At 41.1% G+C, this 15,181-nt stretch overlaps 1 protein-coding gene across 1 annotated transcript; it reads left to right on the top strand.

The window, feature by feature from the left end:
- The first annotated feature begins 520 nt into the window (after nt 1–520).
- Nucleotides 521–8,678, top strand: trib2 (tribbles pseudokinase 2). The gene is made up of 3 exons (XM_067571962.1): nt 521–1,973; nt 3,528–3,820; nt 6,357–8,678. The coding sequence occupies exons 1-3, from the start codon at nt 1,704–1,706 to the stop codon at nt 6,829–6,831; spliced, it is 1,038 nt and encodes a 345-aa protein (XP_067428063.1). The 5' UTR covers nt 521–1,703; the 3' UTR covers nt 6,832–8,678.
- Nucleotides 8,679–15,181: the final 6,503 nt, after the last annotated feature.

Here is a 15,181-nt window from a genome sequence, read left to right as displayed (position 1 = left end):
AACTTGAAGTGGTTCACAAGTGGGTCACATGAGTAGCGTGATATATTTTTTGGAAATGATTTGCAGCATTTTCTTGATAAGTCTAGAGCCTGTTTTTTTTTTTTTTTTCATCTGAATTATACCGTACTGGTGTTGATGCAAATGAATACGACTTCTCTGCAACTCTGCTGCATTGGTTGTACATCTTCCTGCTATTGTGAGAGAGGGATCCCCCCTCGGTTTCCCTTGAATGACATTTCAGGAGGAAACACATTTGTAACACTGCACGTACAGTAGCTATACTCTCCCTCCTCCCCCTCCTCCACCACCACCCCCACCACCCCCTCACCCCCTTCTTCCTCCCCACCCCCCTCCCCCCATCCAATTTACCAGCATGTGATAGATTCACGGGGGTGTAGCCACACTTACATGGCTCTCACATGACTGCACTGCTTGGAAGCCAATGGGGTTTCGCTGGAGGAGTGACGTCAGGGGGCGGGCCGGTATGCTCGTGTATGTGTGTGTATGTGTATGTGTATGTATGTGTGTGTGTGAGTGTATGTGTATGTGCGCGTGTGTGTGTGTGTGTGTGTGAGGAGAAGCCCCCTCCGCCAGGCAGGCAGGCAGGCAGCACTCTCCATCTGTACAGGCGCAGTGTGTGCAGCTCGGCTCCGCACTGAATGGACTAGATTCCCAGCCACGTAAGAAGCACAGCGGCACCACGGGAGAGAGGATGTCCTGCTGAATCAAGGGATAGGCCTGGGAAAGTCGGCCGGCCGTCCCTTCCTTCCTTCCTTCCTGCCTTCCTTCCTTCCTTCCAGCAGCTTACAGCAGCAGACACACAAGACTGACGACACTTTTTCTTCCATTGGACTAGACCAAGCGAAAGAGAGAGGACGTCGACTCCCGTACACAAAGAGCTACATCAGTTTTTTTTTTCTCCGGATGGGGTTTTCTCCTTATGTGGTAGATGACAGTCGCCGTGCATGGATATGATCCTGGGGAACAAGGCCGTGCACTGACCTGGTACTAGTTAGCAAAGGAAGCTAACTAGTCAGCTTTGCACCTGCTAGCCATCATTTGTCTGTCGATATCAGCTGAATTCAGCAGCTATAATAAGCTTGCAAAACTTGCTTTATATATTTTTGCTTTCTGTAGTTTTTTTTCTGTGCCTGCAAGCTGTATCCAAGTAATTGTTTCCGTTTTATGAAACGTGCCATACCATTAAACCGGCGAGATAAGCTAGCAAACAAGCTGCGGGTATAGCTCTTCATTCATTGTAAAAAGCTGACTTTTGTAGTCTTTGTTGCAGTTTTATCGTCGCTGCTCGCACTGCTAAGGTTCATGAAATTGCAGCAAAAAGGTTTTCTGTCGACTCGGGTCAGTAATTATTCAATTTTAGCCTGGCCTTATCTCTTGAATGGAAAACAAAGGGGGCAAATGAACAGTTAAACTCTGCAAGAAAAAAAAATCAAAGACCCCTTCTTGTCTTATGAAAAACAACGAGCCTCTAGCTTTGCCTGTTGATAGTCTGCAGCAAGTTGGAGTTAAATCATTACTTTGTTTTTTTTTTTTAATTTCATACGAGGTTAATTTAAGTATTGGACGATTTGTGATATTGCACTGAGTCTGCAACAAAGTGGTGCCCTAAGTGAGAGGAGGAGGAGTAGAAGAACAAGGAGGAGGAAGGCCCCCGATTTTGTGGAGCTATTACACCATTCCTCATGAACATACAGAGGTCAAATCCAATTAACATTTCACGTTATGGGAGATCGCGGCACAAATCGCACGATTTCGAAGAATTGTCTTGCTTAAGGACTACAGAGTCTCATCAGAGTTTCAGTCCCAACCTCGGGTCCCCCAGCCCGCCGGAGACCCCGGACTCCTCGCACTGTATCTCCCGCATCGGGGACTACCTTTTGTTGGAGCCACTGGAGGGAGACCACGTTTTTAGAGCCGCCCACCTGCACAGCGGGGAAGAGCTCGTATGTAAGGTTAGTAGGCAATATGGTAGACGTATCCTACCTCTGTGTTCCCAAAATAGCATATATAAACCCCTACCTTTTTGGGCAGCCTTTAAATGAGGGTAAGCTGTGGAAAATAAAGTGTTCCTCACCTTTTGCATTCGTTGCAACATGCATGCTTAAAGAATTTAAAGAGTTAAATTCAATGCATATTTCCCCAAGTGTACTGAACATATTATACAGATAAAACACCAATGTGTTAGTGTCTTTGGGCTGGCTATTGCAAGTCCACCCCCCCTCTTCAACTTTTTAATAATTGCTTGAATTGTAAATAGAGAGCTGGCAGAGGAGACTAATGGAAAAAGTGAATGGGGTGGGCTGCGTGGTTTGGATTGCATGATGTAACGTTGACAAAGGAGTGAGTAACCACGCACACACTGCTCTCAGTGCTATTCTCGCTTACCCTGGCTTTTTTCTCTCTCATAGTGTAATGCTATAGCAGTATTATTTCACCCGTGGTTTAATATTTGGTGCATAGGCACGGTCATGTTGCAACGTTTGCATCAAATATAAGTGGGATGAGTAATGTTTCAGGTCAGTTGCATTGAGAGAGAGAGAGAAAAAACACACAGGGGCAAGGGAACTTTACAAGTTCAGCTAGCTGCTGTGACATTGGCTCCAGCATTGACCCCTCTCATCATAAAAATTAAACCACTGTTCCCTTAAGATCGATGACAACCCCACGGCCTTTCCTCACCACCTTTATAGTCCATGTTGTGTATTACTGGCTATAAGGGCAGCAGGGTAGTCCCTGAGGTACATTCCAGCTTTAAGCAGGCTTAAGTGGTTTGATGAATTGAGATGATGGTTACATGCACCGTTGGACTCATAAGGCACAGCATATCCAATAACCCGTACCTTTTGACTTGAGATAATGTTCCGTCATGGCAGTAACTAATTAATGGCTTTTGGCACAGCATGTGAGCTAACTGCTGTTTGACCTCATCTGCTTTGGGCCTTTTTCAATACACCACCAATCAATCCCCACTTCTAGGATTGATCATTCCTGCCAAGCTGGAAGCCTAGGTCACAACTTTAGATCTCTAGAGCTGTGGGGTGTATTTGTATTGACTGCGAGCAGAGAGGAGCCCTCTCACCTGAACTCGTTGTACTGAAAGTCAATTGGGGGGTTACTATGGAAACAAAAGAGACACTGCAACCCCGAGCTGCAGCACAATACCGTTCACTAACATGATGCTTTCACTCCCCCCTCGGTGCAACCTCGCTCCGTCTGCCAAAAGAGTAAACACAAGTTTGATGACACAAGAATGTGGTCAATTGCTCACATTGGGCTTAATTAAAGGATAATTTGAAGCTCCTTCAGTTGGATTTAATTGTGTGTCTCCACAGTGGGAAACGGAAAAATCTGAGTCTTTGGCACATGTTTCACCCTAAGATCCTGACAGCAAAACAACCTAATGAGATAGTTGCAGTCATAAGTCATCCTAGATAAGAAAAATAGCTAATTGGCTGCAACTTAGACTAGAAATATACAGTAAATGTTTCCCTTTCTTATGATTGCAGGTTTTTGACATTGGTCGATACCAGGAATCACTGGCAGCCTACTTTGCCCTGGGCCAGCACCAGCATATTAACCAAATCCTGGAGATATTGCTTGGGGAGACGCGAGCCTATGTGTTCTTCGAGAGAAGTTATGGCGACATGCACTCATTTGTCCGCACGTGCAAGAAGTTGCGGGAGGACGAAGCTGCCAGACTCTTCTATCAGATAGCCTCGGCTGTGGCACATTGCCACGACAACGGACTGGTCCTCCGTGACCTCAAACTGAGGAGGTTTGTCTTCAAGAATGAGGACAGGTGAGTTCTGGAGAAACTATAGTCTGTTGAACCTTGACTGTCGCTGTGCATTTTGGCTTTTTTTTTTCTCTGTTTCGTCCGTGCATGTTGTTTGTGATATTACAACCGTGTCAGTAATATCTATGTCATGTCTTAGCTTACACTGAGGATTGTGTAAACTGAGACAATACGGGACTGACATGCCTCTCCCAGATGTTGTGCAGAGTACAGGAAACATAAGCTCTTTGTGTCTACCCCAGCTTTTTGCATGCACAAGGTTTAGTACTGGGCACATGATACTTATATACGTACCGTGTATATATAATGTAGAATCATACTGGGGGGGTTGGTGGGAGAGGGTGGGGTCATGACAACTAGATGTAATCATTGCACATATTCCAGCCCAGGACTGCCATTGAACTGAAAAGCAGGGACAGAGAAGTTACCAGGATTTGCTTTTGCATGACAGATGATCGATTAAGCCAAACCTTTGCTACTGCTGCACTTCTGTAGTGATCAGCAGGAGAAAGCCTTATGTTCACACTTGTAGCACACAGTGCTGACCCCTGGTGGCATTATCTGAAAACTGCACTCATAAAAAATCCAGGCGTCTGTTGCCACAGCAACCTAAGAGCACCATTTTTATTAATGAACAATTTTTTTTCCTTTCTTTTAGTAGATGTCGATTCAGACTGAGAATGTTTTATTGCCTTTATTCCTTATGGTCATTGCTGACAGTAAAGTCAATACTAGCTCTATGTTGCCCAGGGAAACCTCTCTAGCTAGTTCTTATCTAGCACTTCATGGCAGAGGCACAGGCTGCACCTCGGTGCCCTCTATCCGAGTGCGTGACGTCATTCTTTGGCGCTAACTGTGGAAAAGGGAAGTTGAGCTGACTCACATATTGAGCACGGGTCCAATGACCTTGAATGTCTCACCAGACTGCTCATGGGCTGGGATGCCGATTTTCCCCCCTCTCATTAAATGATTGATGTTGGGTGAATTTTAAGAGTGATGGTGCAGGACAGTATTGGGTCACATTTACTATATTGCCTGTCAAGAATCCTTTCACCTCTTCAGTCCTCGCTCAGTGGGCACGAGCATACAAAGACAAGAAGATGAAGTTGCTTTAGAGACCTACACACAGATTTGGCTTGAACCCAAGAGTGTGACAAAGGGCTATGGTGAACACATAGAGACGGAAAAGGAAAAAGATGAGACGTAAAATGATACCTGAGCATGCTTCCAAAGCATGTGTTGAATTCCTGACCTGATTTTGTCATACTGCTGTTAGCCTTTGACCAAACAGCAGCCTGTTTAAATAGCACCGGTCAAAGGTTAGCCTCGAAGGGAATCCAACACAGCACAGCTACTTGAACAGGCCCTGTTGATCTCTTCACTACTGCACCAAGCTCATGAGACATTTTAGGATCACCACACATTTTAAATCCCCTTCAGCTTAAATAAAGAAATAAGTGCTACTATATTAAAAAAAAAAATGGGTTAAGTCTTTTGTTGTATTTCAAAGCCCTCTGAACTATAATTGCAGGTTTGCACATGTCCTCCGAATGAGCTGTTATCCAGCCAGTAACGTGCTGTATTTAAATAAGCACATTACTCTTTATCTTACAGAGGAACAATTAGCATTTAGCTCAACAGAACAATAGAGTTCTCCTCATTTTGAAAATGTGAAAACTCTACAGCATTTTAATGCAAAAGACTACTGACAATGAACTCGTGAGTGCGGTGTTTGCACGTGTCAGAGATGGCAAAAAATACATCATACACTTGAATCTGTCTAGAGCCAGCGCTTCTCGGTTTCCTTTTTCCTAGTGGCTCCCAGCAGATACCATCAGACACTCTGGCTCTTTGTCTCGTGGACCTCACACGCAGATGGCAGCGTTTGCACAGCCTCTCTTAACCATGCACGTGGAAAATGTTCTTTCCTGAGCCTCTCGGAATTCTTTACAACCTGAACAACCAGCTATTATTATTATCATAGTTGGTATTGCGGGGTTTAGAGAAGAGTGCAAATAGATGCTATTTTGTGGCGAAAGAGCAGAGGAAAATTTGCCTTGTCTGGTCTTTGATTCTCAGAGCGAAACAGTTCAATGCGTGAAACTTAAGACGATCAGTCACCCGTAATTGTGTTCCTTTTGAATTGTGGGGAGGCCTTTTTGGAAAGCCTATTTGTACGTCCATGCTTTTGGCTGGGCTTTTATCTAAGTGAAAGGAAATGTCAAACTTAAGCCCAGAGCATTATGTGCTCTACTTCCTCTGATATCCAAAAGCGATGGATCTAAAACACTTAAGATGTCCATCAGAGCAAATTACCCCACTTGAGTGTCTTTTTGTGCTTTATTATTCAGTTGTCTCAAATTTGATTTTAGTACTCCAGAAATAACAGATACATTTTTGCTAGCTGTCATCCAAAGATTGAAACAGCGATAGTAATGATCATGTAACAACATTCACATTATCAGATGATTCAGTGTCCATGATTTGTGAAGCAGTATCATGTTCAATGTATTCTTGTCTCCCCGTCTTGTCTCTACAGAAGCCTTGTGAAGCTGGAGAGCCTTGAGGACACATATATCCTGGATGGTCATGATGACTCCCTGTCAGACAAACATGGCTGCCCAGCCTATGTAAGTCCTGAGATCCTCAATGCCAACGGCAGCTATTCGGGGAAAGCAGCTGACGTCTGGAGTCTGGGCGTCATGCTGTATACCATCCTCGTGGGGCGCTACCCTTTCCATGACGTTGAGCCTGGCTCTTTGTTCAGCAAAATCCGCAGGGGCCACTTCAACATCCCTGAGACGCTCACACCCAAGGCCAAGTGCCTGATCCGCTCCATTCTCCGCCGGGAGCCCGCAGAGCGCCTCACCTCTCGGGAGATCCTGGAGCATCCCTGGTTTGCCTCATCCGGGGCTCTAGGGGGCGCTGCGGTACACGGTAGAGGAGAAAGAGAGCAGGAGCAGATGGTGCCTGAGGTGAACATGGAAGAGGAGCTGGAACAGTTCTTCAGCTGAGCAAACACCAAGCACAAACGGACGACTCCGCCACGGTCGGCTCGCCACGCTCACAGCAGAGCCAAAAACAGTAGTTTAGAGATTAATAGGTGAACATTTGTCACTCATAATAAAGGTGTTTCCATCCTGTTTCCTTTTCCACCATTTCATGGAAAACCTTGAGCCTGGCATGACAAATGGCATCTATACCGTCACCTGGTGTTGCACCTCCCATTCGGGGACGTTGCCACCAGACATGCAAGTTGCAAACAATGTAGCAAATGTTCTTTTGGATCTGTTTGGTTTGATGTGGTGCTCATAACAGTAGACACATTCACCGTTTTTGACACTATGGGAAGCATGAAGGGACATATGAACACAGGAAACCAAGGAGAACAATTCAAGATGAACTTACAAACTGCAACGCCACACCTTTTTCTTACAGATTGTGTTTTTTTTTTTTCGTCATAGCTTTAGGTGGTACCAATTTAAAGCCACAGATCCAGGGTCAGAAATCACAACCCCATGTTCTATTGTTAAACTTAATACAAGGTGGTTATCCCTGACCTGGGACCATTGAGTAAGAAATGGAGAAGCATAGGCTTTTTCACATCATCATAATCAACATATTTGACCTCGTCTTTGTTTCATGGTTAAGTTTTGTTTTTGTCATCTCACATTTATCTCAAATTTTACATTATAAAAATTCTGACGTAGTCACTTAACTCCTTGACGGCCTTGTTTTCATTAACTTATTTGTTTCTGCCTCCTCAGTCTCTTAAGCCTTTACCACACTTTCATTTTTCAGTAACATTACTTATATGAAAAGTCTTTTTTTTTTTTTGTTTTTAAGCTATTCCAGTCTTTTGTTACTGCTGCTTTAATATCACTCCCTAAACCTCAATCTTAAAACAGTTTTCTTGGTAAGCCTACAAACATGGCATCGTGCACTTGATGTGTTAGGTGAATGGATGATTCCACCTCTTAAAAATTAGCTTCCTCTTATTTAAATTCATTCTTCGGTTTTAGGAACGAGGACGCAACATTTATTTAAATTGTAACAGCTATCTATATATATATATATATATATATATTATATTATATAAATAAATATAAATATATATATTTAAAACTACATTGCAGGGTTTTTCTTTATTCAGAGATTCCTTTTTCATGTATGATGTAGGCAATATCTTGACACAGGACAGGCGCAAAGAGGGAAATGTCTGTCTGAAGTTTTAGAATAAACACAATATCTTCTGTGCCAGTATTCCTGTGCCCGACAGCCCATGCCACCCGGTCTCCCTCATTTCTTTTTAAAAAAACTTGATACGAGATATTCAGTGATAGTATTGCTATGACATGCTCACTCCAGGACCTCATGTTAGTTTTCTACTGCCTGCGTAGGTTCTGTGAAACGATCATGCTCAGAATGGGTACCAGTGGACATGTTTTGTCGTATCTCAATGTTACTTGAATTTGTGTTTTTATCTAGTCATTGGCATGTGCCCCATGAATGCTATAGCCTGCCTAGCAGGGGGGGGTTGGGGGAGGGGTGGGAGTGAGGGGGGTGGGCGGGGTGCTTGTTTTTTAAGAAAAGTTAAAAACATGAAAATTCTCAATTTGCTACTTTCTGAGTTGCTTTTCAATAAAAAAAATAAAAAAAAAACAACTATTGCTTTTATTGTTTTTGTAGACAGAGCTACCTTTTATTTAAGTTGGTGCTGATTTGGTGCTAATGTTTAGTCCTTTTGTTTCATGGAGGGGGGTGGTGCATGGTGGGATATCTGCCTCAGATGTTCTGATTGTATCGTAACAGATTCTGGTGTTTTGTCCAAATTTATTCAGTAAATAAATTGTGAACTGCTGTTTGACTTTGATTTTCTTTTCCATACACTTAAACAGCACACAGATAAAAGCCACCTGTCAATATGTAGCATTATGCCTCATCATGCTCTTAAAAGATATTTATTACCTTATCAATAAGATAATCTTTTCCACCATACCTAATAAGAACCTCGCATGATCTAAAGTAAAAGATGGCCACTGACATCTCAATGGTAGGATCCAGAAAATGTCTTCTGATGGCTTATCAAAGGACTCCTTTTCTGCCATATTTTAGAAGTCTATTCATCCGTGACTCATCAGTGATTCCAGCTCTGTGATGTAGGGATCTTGCCGTCCATTTTATACCGCCATGTATGAAAAAAATAATTATTTTTCACTCTCAGACTGTGTGCCCGAACAAAAGCACTTCCCAGTTTATCACGAGATTGCAATCACCAACAGAACTTGAATAGATTCCAAATGAGCAACGAGGAAAAAAAAAAAAAGCTTTTGCTCCATCTGAACTGCTCTGTCAGCCCCTCTTCATCTAAGTGATTGCACACATGAGGCACAAGGAAAAGCTCTCTTGTCAAATAATTTTCCTGGTGGCACTCTCATGAGAGGCCCTTTAAATACAGTTTTTTCTTTTTCTTTTGGGTTGTATTGTAGTTCTCTGAGGCTAGCTGACCTCCTCTCGCTCTGCTGACCTCACCCTGTCTTTGAGTCCCTCTGAGGAAGAAAATCACTTCAGATTGCATTTGTCCATACAAAGCTGGGACATGTGTGTTGGTGAGCCTCCATCTGTGCACACGTGTGTCTCTCTGTGTGTGTGTATATGTGTGTGTGTGTGTGTGACCACAGCTCTTCCACCTGTCATGTTCATGCAGGGTAATCCTGATTAAGGCTATATCTATCAGACAAGGCAGACGGATGTTGTAATAGCCCAAATGCTCACTATCTCTCTTTCAAATAAAGGATAAGAACGTCCTTTGGCACAGAGTGATATCTCATTTGTGTGGCACAAGATAAGAGGTTATTGATCACAGAAAATTATTTACTGTGACAAGGTTTTTAGGCCATATTTTTTGGCAGCTACACTAAAAAAAAGCTTCCTAGTTTCTTTGTTATCCAAATTGAAATTGATGGATCACTGCGGTGCTGCGTATTCAGATTTTTGTCAGCATTTTTTTTGGACAGGATATAACCGAAAATGGTTCTAATATAGATGAAGGATGCAAGAACATCAACAGAGAGCTTAGTGGGTCATGACCCTCATAAAATGGAGTTACTGTACTGAATGCTAGCCTGACCTCTAGTGGCAACAGTGGTGGAAGTAACAGTGGTTAAAAAATATTCCATTAAAAGTAATTAATCCTTCAGGCACATAGATTAATATTATTCAAGTGGAAATAGGGATCAGCTCCTCCCCATGCAAACTAAATGAGAGAAGTAATGATGCATTTAGATTAAGAGAAAATAAAATATTCATTAAAAGGACGAGAGGTTAAATTCTATAAAATATGGTCACCTTTTATAAATTACTTTAACCAAAGATGAAGCAGAAATATTAATAAATATGATTACCAATGTCTTTACGACTAATTGCACATTTACTCTTGTTAATTCCTCTTGATTACAGGAACAGAATACAGGCAGACCCTCCAATTTAATAATTGACAAAGGTTACAGACACCCACACCTTTTAATTACTTCACTTTTTACTTCTCATTTTATTTAGTATTATTATTTACCTTGCTGGGTTTTTTTTCTATTGGTGTGGCTTAAAATTCTCTCTGTATATTCTATGACACATATTGTTTATTACATATTTATCATTTTACATTTTATATTTGTGTGCATCTCACGTAGAGAATTGTGTTTCCCAAATTCCAGTTGTTAAAAATGCAATTAAAACAGTGTTAGACCTTCATTTAAAATTGTATTAAAGAAAAATACAGAATTTAAAAAAAAACAAACATTCCTGATTATGCAAAATGGCCTCATTCAGTATTATATTATCATATTTATTATTGGATTATTATTACAGATGCATTAAGTGTCATTTTCTAATGAGACACCCTTTATAGAGGACGACTTTTGGGTTTCCAGGTTGTGGTTGGTGTTATTCTTTAATTTATCATGAAGACCTCAAAATTGATCATTTAATCTGCAAACTTTATTATTACTGAGAACTATTTATTAAAGACTTATGGACATTTATAATTATAGATGACTCACAAACTTTTGCTAATGGCCTATTAGAAGGTAAGGGATACTTGACTCTTTGGACTTTATTAATGACTCAACAGCCTGATATATTTTTCACAACCTGGAAACCCAGCTGTTGATATTATTAATGGCTTGTAACTGATCTATAAAGTACTTTAGCTATTTGTTACAGCTTATAAACCCTTTATAAAGAGTGATTTATTAGAAAATGGTATCAAACTGTTGAAGGCATTTAAATGTTGTAATCGGTGGAGATGCAACACACTGTAACTTCTCAGCTAAAACTATAATAATACAAAATATTTTATAAGTTAATCACATGTTTTGTTTGTGAAATGTTAATCAAACAGACAACACTGTAATATTTGCATAACTGTATGTACACTTTTATATTCTAAGGCTGCAATTGTAGACTTGCATTTGAATTTCTATAATGTGCAATTAGGACTTGGAGTAATTAGAGAGCTTCTGCTGCGTACACAATGTGGCAGTGACAGCTTCACAGTGTAAACAACACTCCCTCGGCAAACAGTATAAGTGTTTCTATTTCAATAGAATCTGACTGCGTATATAAATTTAGAAAATTCTAGTTTTCATGTCATTACTGGTTGCAAGATAGAGATTTAAAGGCTGGTGCAAGCCAAGATCAGAACTGCAGACAGCCACATTTCCTCCCCTGCTTGTTTGTATTGCCTGTTGACAGGAATGATTCATCTCATGTTTACACTATTCATTCAGTACTGTGCATTTCCACAATCTGTCAAGCTGACGGTGAAAGCTGTTGACATTCACAAACCGTCTCAAGACTTAGAAAACACACTAAAAACATCTCAGACTCTGGTTCTGTTTGAGCTAAATAATTGATGTGTGTTTGCAGCTTATTGTAACACCAGGAGGACTGAGCCTTCGCTATTAAGTTAGGGGAAAACTATCCGAGTCATGTGTTTATTTTTCCTTTTTTTTTTCTGCTTATCTAATGTCCTCACCAAGACAAACTAACGTACAGTCTGGAGGTGCGCCATTAAGACAAAATGGAATATTAACTTTGGCGACAAACACATTTTTTTTGTCTCAACTTTACAATTCAAAGAAGTTATGGTGCCGTGCTGCTTCCAAAACATGTGCAGTTTTGCAATCCAATCTGTGGAGCTTAATATGAGTATGAGATAATAGATTTAGTGAGGAAGTACTGTGGGCTATTTGTCTGATGAATGGGAGTTAATAAGTGTTGTCTGTATTGTATTACTAGAGAAGATAGATAGATCAAACAGTCTCAAAGCTGACTATTGGGAAAAAAAGCTAACATTTTAGGATATACCCTTATATGTTTGAAGATGTGTGTTGAATACGCAGACAGCCTTTCTTGCGTAGTTAACAAACTGAGAGAAGTTTTAAAGAGAACTATCCCCTTGTCCCTTAATATTTATTCTTAAGTGTATGTTTCCTGGGCTACACCCAAACCAATATGGGAATTAACCCAGTGATGTCATTATGTTTTTTCATAAACAAGGGGAAGGAGGAATAGCTTTTTCACACCAAATTATGTATGTTTCTGTTATGTAATGACCTTGGCAGTCTGTCAAAGCACAGAACCAAAGAATGATGTCTTACTGTATAGCATTTACTTCTCACTAACTCCTCAGCTCTTAAGCAGGAATATAAGTATTCTGCATTTCAATTAACTCAGCCTGAGATCAGTTTCGATTTTATGCAACTCAGGGGAACATTGCTGTCTCAGAGCACTGAAAGTTTTTCTGTGTTCCACCAAGCTGCTCCAATTAAGGTTAATGGCATGGTTGTGTAACGATCCTGCTACAACAAGGCCCTTTTCAAACACCGCTGCTATTGTGTTAGGGCTCTGGCAGAATACAGGCGTCCCCCAATGGAGCCAGTAGGCTATAAAGGTGCTTCAGTGAGCCAGTCCCCAGGCGCAGCACGGTGCACATGGGTACCCTTGGGTGTTCTGGCAGAGTTTTGTGGCAGGGCACCAAAGAAAACACACAGACAACAGATGGCCTCTGTTGTCTTCCATCCAGCCATGAGGCTTCTGCTGGCTGGCTCTGGGTTACAAAACCCAGTGAGCAACAGAGATGAAGAGAAGCCTGGGATTCAGTCAGGTGGATATGTGAGTCATGTGAACTAGAACATGACGTATGGCTTTATTCTTGCATGAAAAACGTGAGTTTTAATCTAGAATTCTATAGTATAAACACATTTTCTTTAATGGTGGATGTTTAAATAAAAATACAGGCCTATTCCAAATCATGCATCCCATAAAAACCCAGTAGAGTATCAAATGGCTCTCTACAGTGCACATACAGTCAAAGAAAGATCTGTCTATCTTGAGTGTTGGAAAAAAAAAAAAGATTAAAGATAATTGCTTTCAACACTAGATGGCGCTAAGCAACAGAGTTTTTGGGTAGAAGTTGTTAACAGCAGACTTTTTTTTCCCATAGGACAGAATTTGCCTCTGTGTTTGGGGCTCTTTCATCCATGTGCTGATGGCCGAGTGAGATAATTTGCATGCCATAAACATCACTGAGAACTGCTAGGACTCAAATCCCAGCTCTTTTTTTTTTCTGCATTACATAATCTGTTGCTTACAAGCTTAACCTCCTTGTCTATGAAAACATATTCCAAACTAGAAGAACATGAATTGATCAGTGTCCTTAAAATGCACATGTAGCAGAAAGCAGAAACCTTGATGATGCTAATCTGGTAATTAACTTTTAACAAGATGTTTAGTATCAGTTTACACCCCAGAAAGCATGAAAAACCCCTATGCTTTTAAAAATTGTCCAGCCCAGTGAATAACAGTACATTAAACTCCGGGGAGCCAGGAAGTAATGAGTGTGTCAGGCCTCACGAGCAGTCGCAGGAACTAGGGAAGCATCATCCCAATTAAGTGTTCGGAATATTCTTATGCAAGTTGCTCATATTCAATGCTTCGCCCTAAAATGTTTGTTTTTGTCAAACGTTGCCCCAATTATCTGGTCAGTAAACAGCATAATCAGAGCCTCAAGATGACAGAGTAAATTGGAGAGTGGTCTCGCATGCTGTCTTTGCTTTTCACACTCTTTTGTCAATACCCAATTATCCTCTCTGTTGCTTTTCCCACTGATAGCGCATGACTTAAAATAGCTTTTTGGGGCATTGTTTTCTAATTACAACAATCCAAAGTGACTTGACGCATTGATCAACCATTAATGGCTTTTAAACAGTGTTTATAGGCGAGGTTGGCTGGAGCAGAAAGAGAGATCACACAGCATTTTCACACTTTACAGAAGGTATTTCTTTGGTTCATTTGTCATTTTTCACCACAAATGGCTTAACATAGCAATAAAGCCACAGTGAACTGTTTCATTGGCCCTGACATCTGTGGTTGGTGTAGGTGCCTCTCATACAAGGACGACTACATATTGACTGCAGGCATCAGATGAAGCATTGACTTTTTTTATGTGTCTGAATAGTAAACCTCATACTGTAATTGGAAGAGCAGTTCTCTGAGGACCTCAGGCATGTATGCAATTATCAGCTTTATGGGGCCTAATGTTTGTGATAATTACCTCTATGTTTGTCAAGGACATTATGTTTGCCTCTCTGCAGATCATCTTTGTTGGTTACTAAGAGGCTATGTAAGCCCCATATACTACATTTTCTAGATGCATTCAATGTCTGTATAGGGTAGTTATGTGACTTTCACATTATATACACATGTTATCGATCTGAAATATGGTTTTCAGAGAGCGACAAATGAGGAAGACTTGAAATAGCGTGTTATTTTTGTCTCTGCAACTTTTAGTGGAGCAACATGCGCTGCTAAATATCAGCTGAGAATCACGGAGCAGTTTCAGTCCTGGTGGGCTGACTTGTGGCCCCCAAAAGCTTTAAATCATCTGGCTCAATGAATCAGAGTCTTGACTGAGCCAAATTGCCTGACTGTGCCCTGTGGGAGAGATAATTGGGTGAAACAGGTTGTTTTGTGCCTTACTGAGGTACAAGAGAAGAGGGAGAAAGGAGAAAACAACATGGACTCATTTTAGATAAAACCTCTGAAGCGTGCAGTGTCTAGTTTTTGCTCAGGCTGAGTTTACCTTTTCAATAAGGCAGTCAGGAGACGTTAGGCCTACATCCTGCATGCCGGTGAATGGCCGAGGGCTATTTCTGCACATCAGTAGAATTTGGTATACACATTAAAAATGCAAGCCTTGATCAGTCCAAACCCATGTTAAGTTAAACAGCCAAATGTGTGATGTGATACCATGCTTGGCCTACCTGTGCAGCCTAATTTAACCAAAATCTAAATAAATACATT

Source organism: Thunnus thynnus, chromosome 18 (assembly GCF_963924715.1).
Source record: "Thunnus thynnus chromosome 18, fThuThy2.1, whole genome shotgun sequence".
Classification (NCBI taxonomy): Eukaryota; Metazoa; Chordata; class Actinopteri; order Scombriformes; family Scombridae; genus Thunnus; species Thunnus thynnus.
The sequence above is the reverse complement of the archived record's forward strand: the minus strand, read 5'-3'. Positions and strand labels throughout refer to the sequence as shown.

Coding starts and splice junctions, on each gene's coding strand:
- trib2 (XM_067571962.1), top strand. CDS start 1,704: ATGAACATACAGAGGTCAAATCCAATTAACATTTCACGTTATGGGAGA. Junction 1,974..3,527: donor GGGAAGAGCTCGTATGTAAG/GTTAGTAGGCAA, acceptor TTATGATTGCAG/GTTTTTGACATTGGTCGATA. Junction 3,821..6,356: donor GTCTTCAAGAATGAGGACAG/GTGAGTTCTGGA, acceptor TTGTCTCTACAG/AAGCCTTGTGAAGCTGGAGA.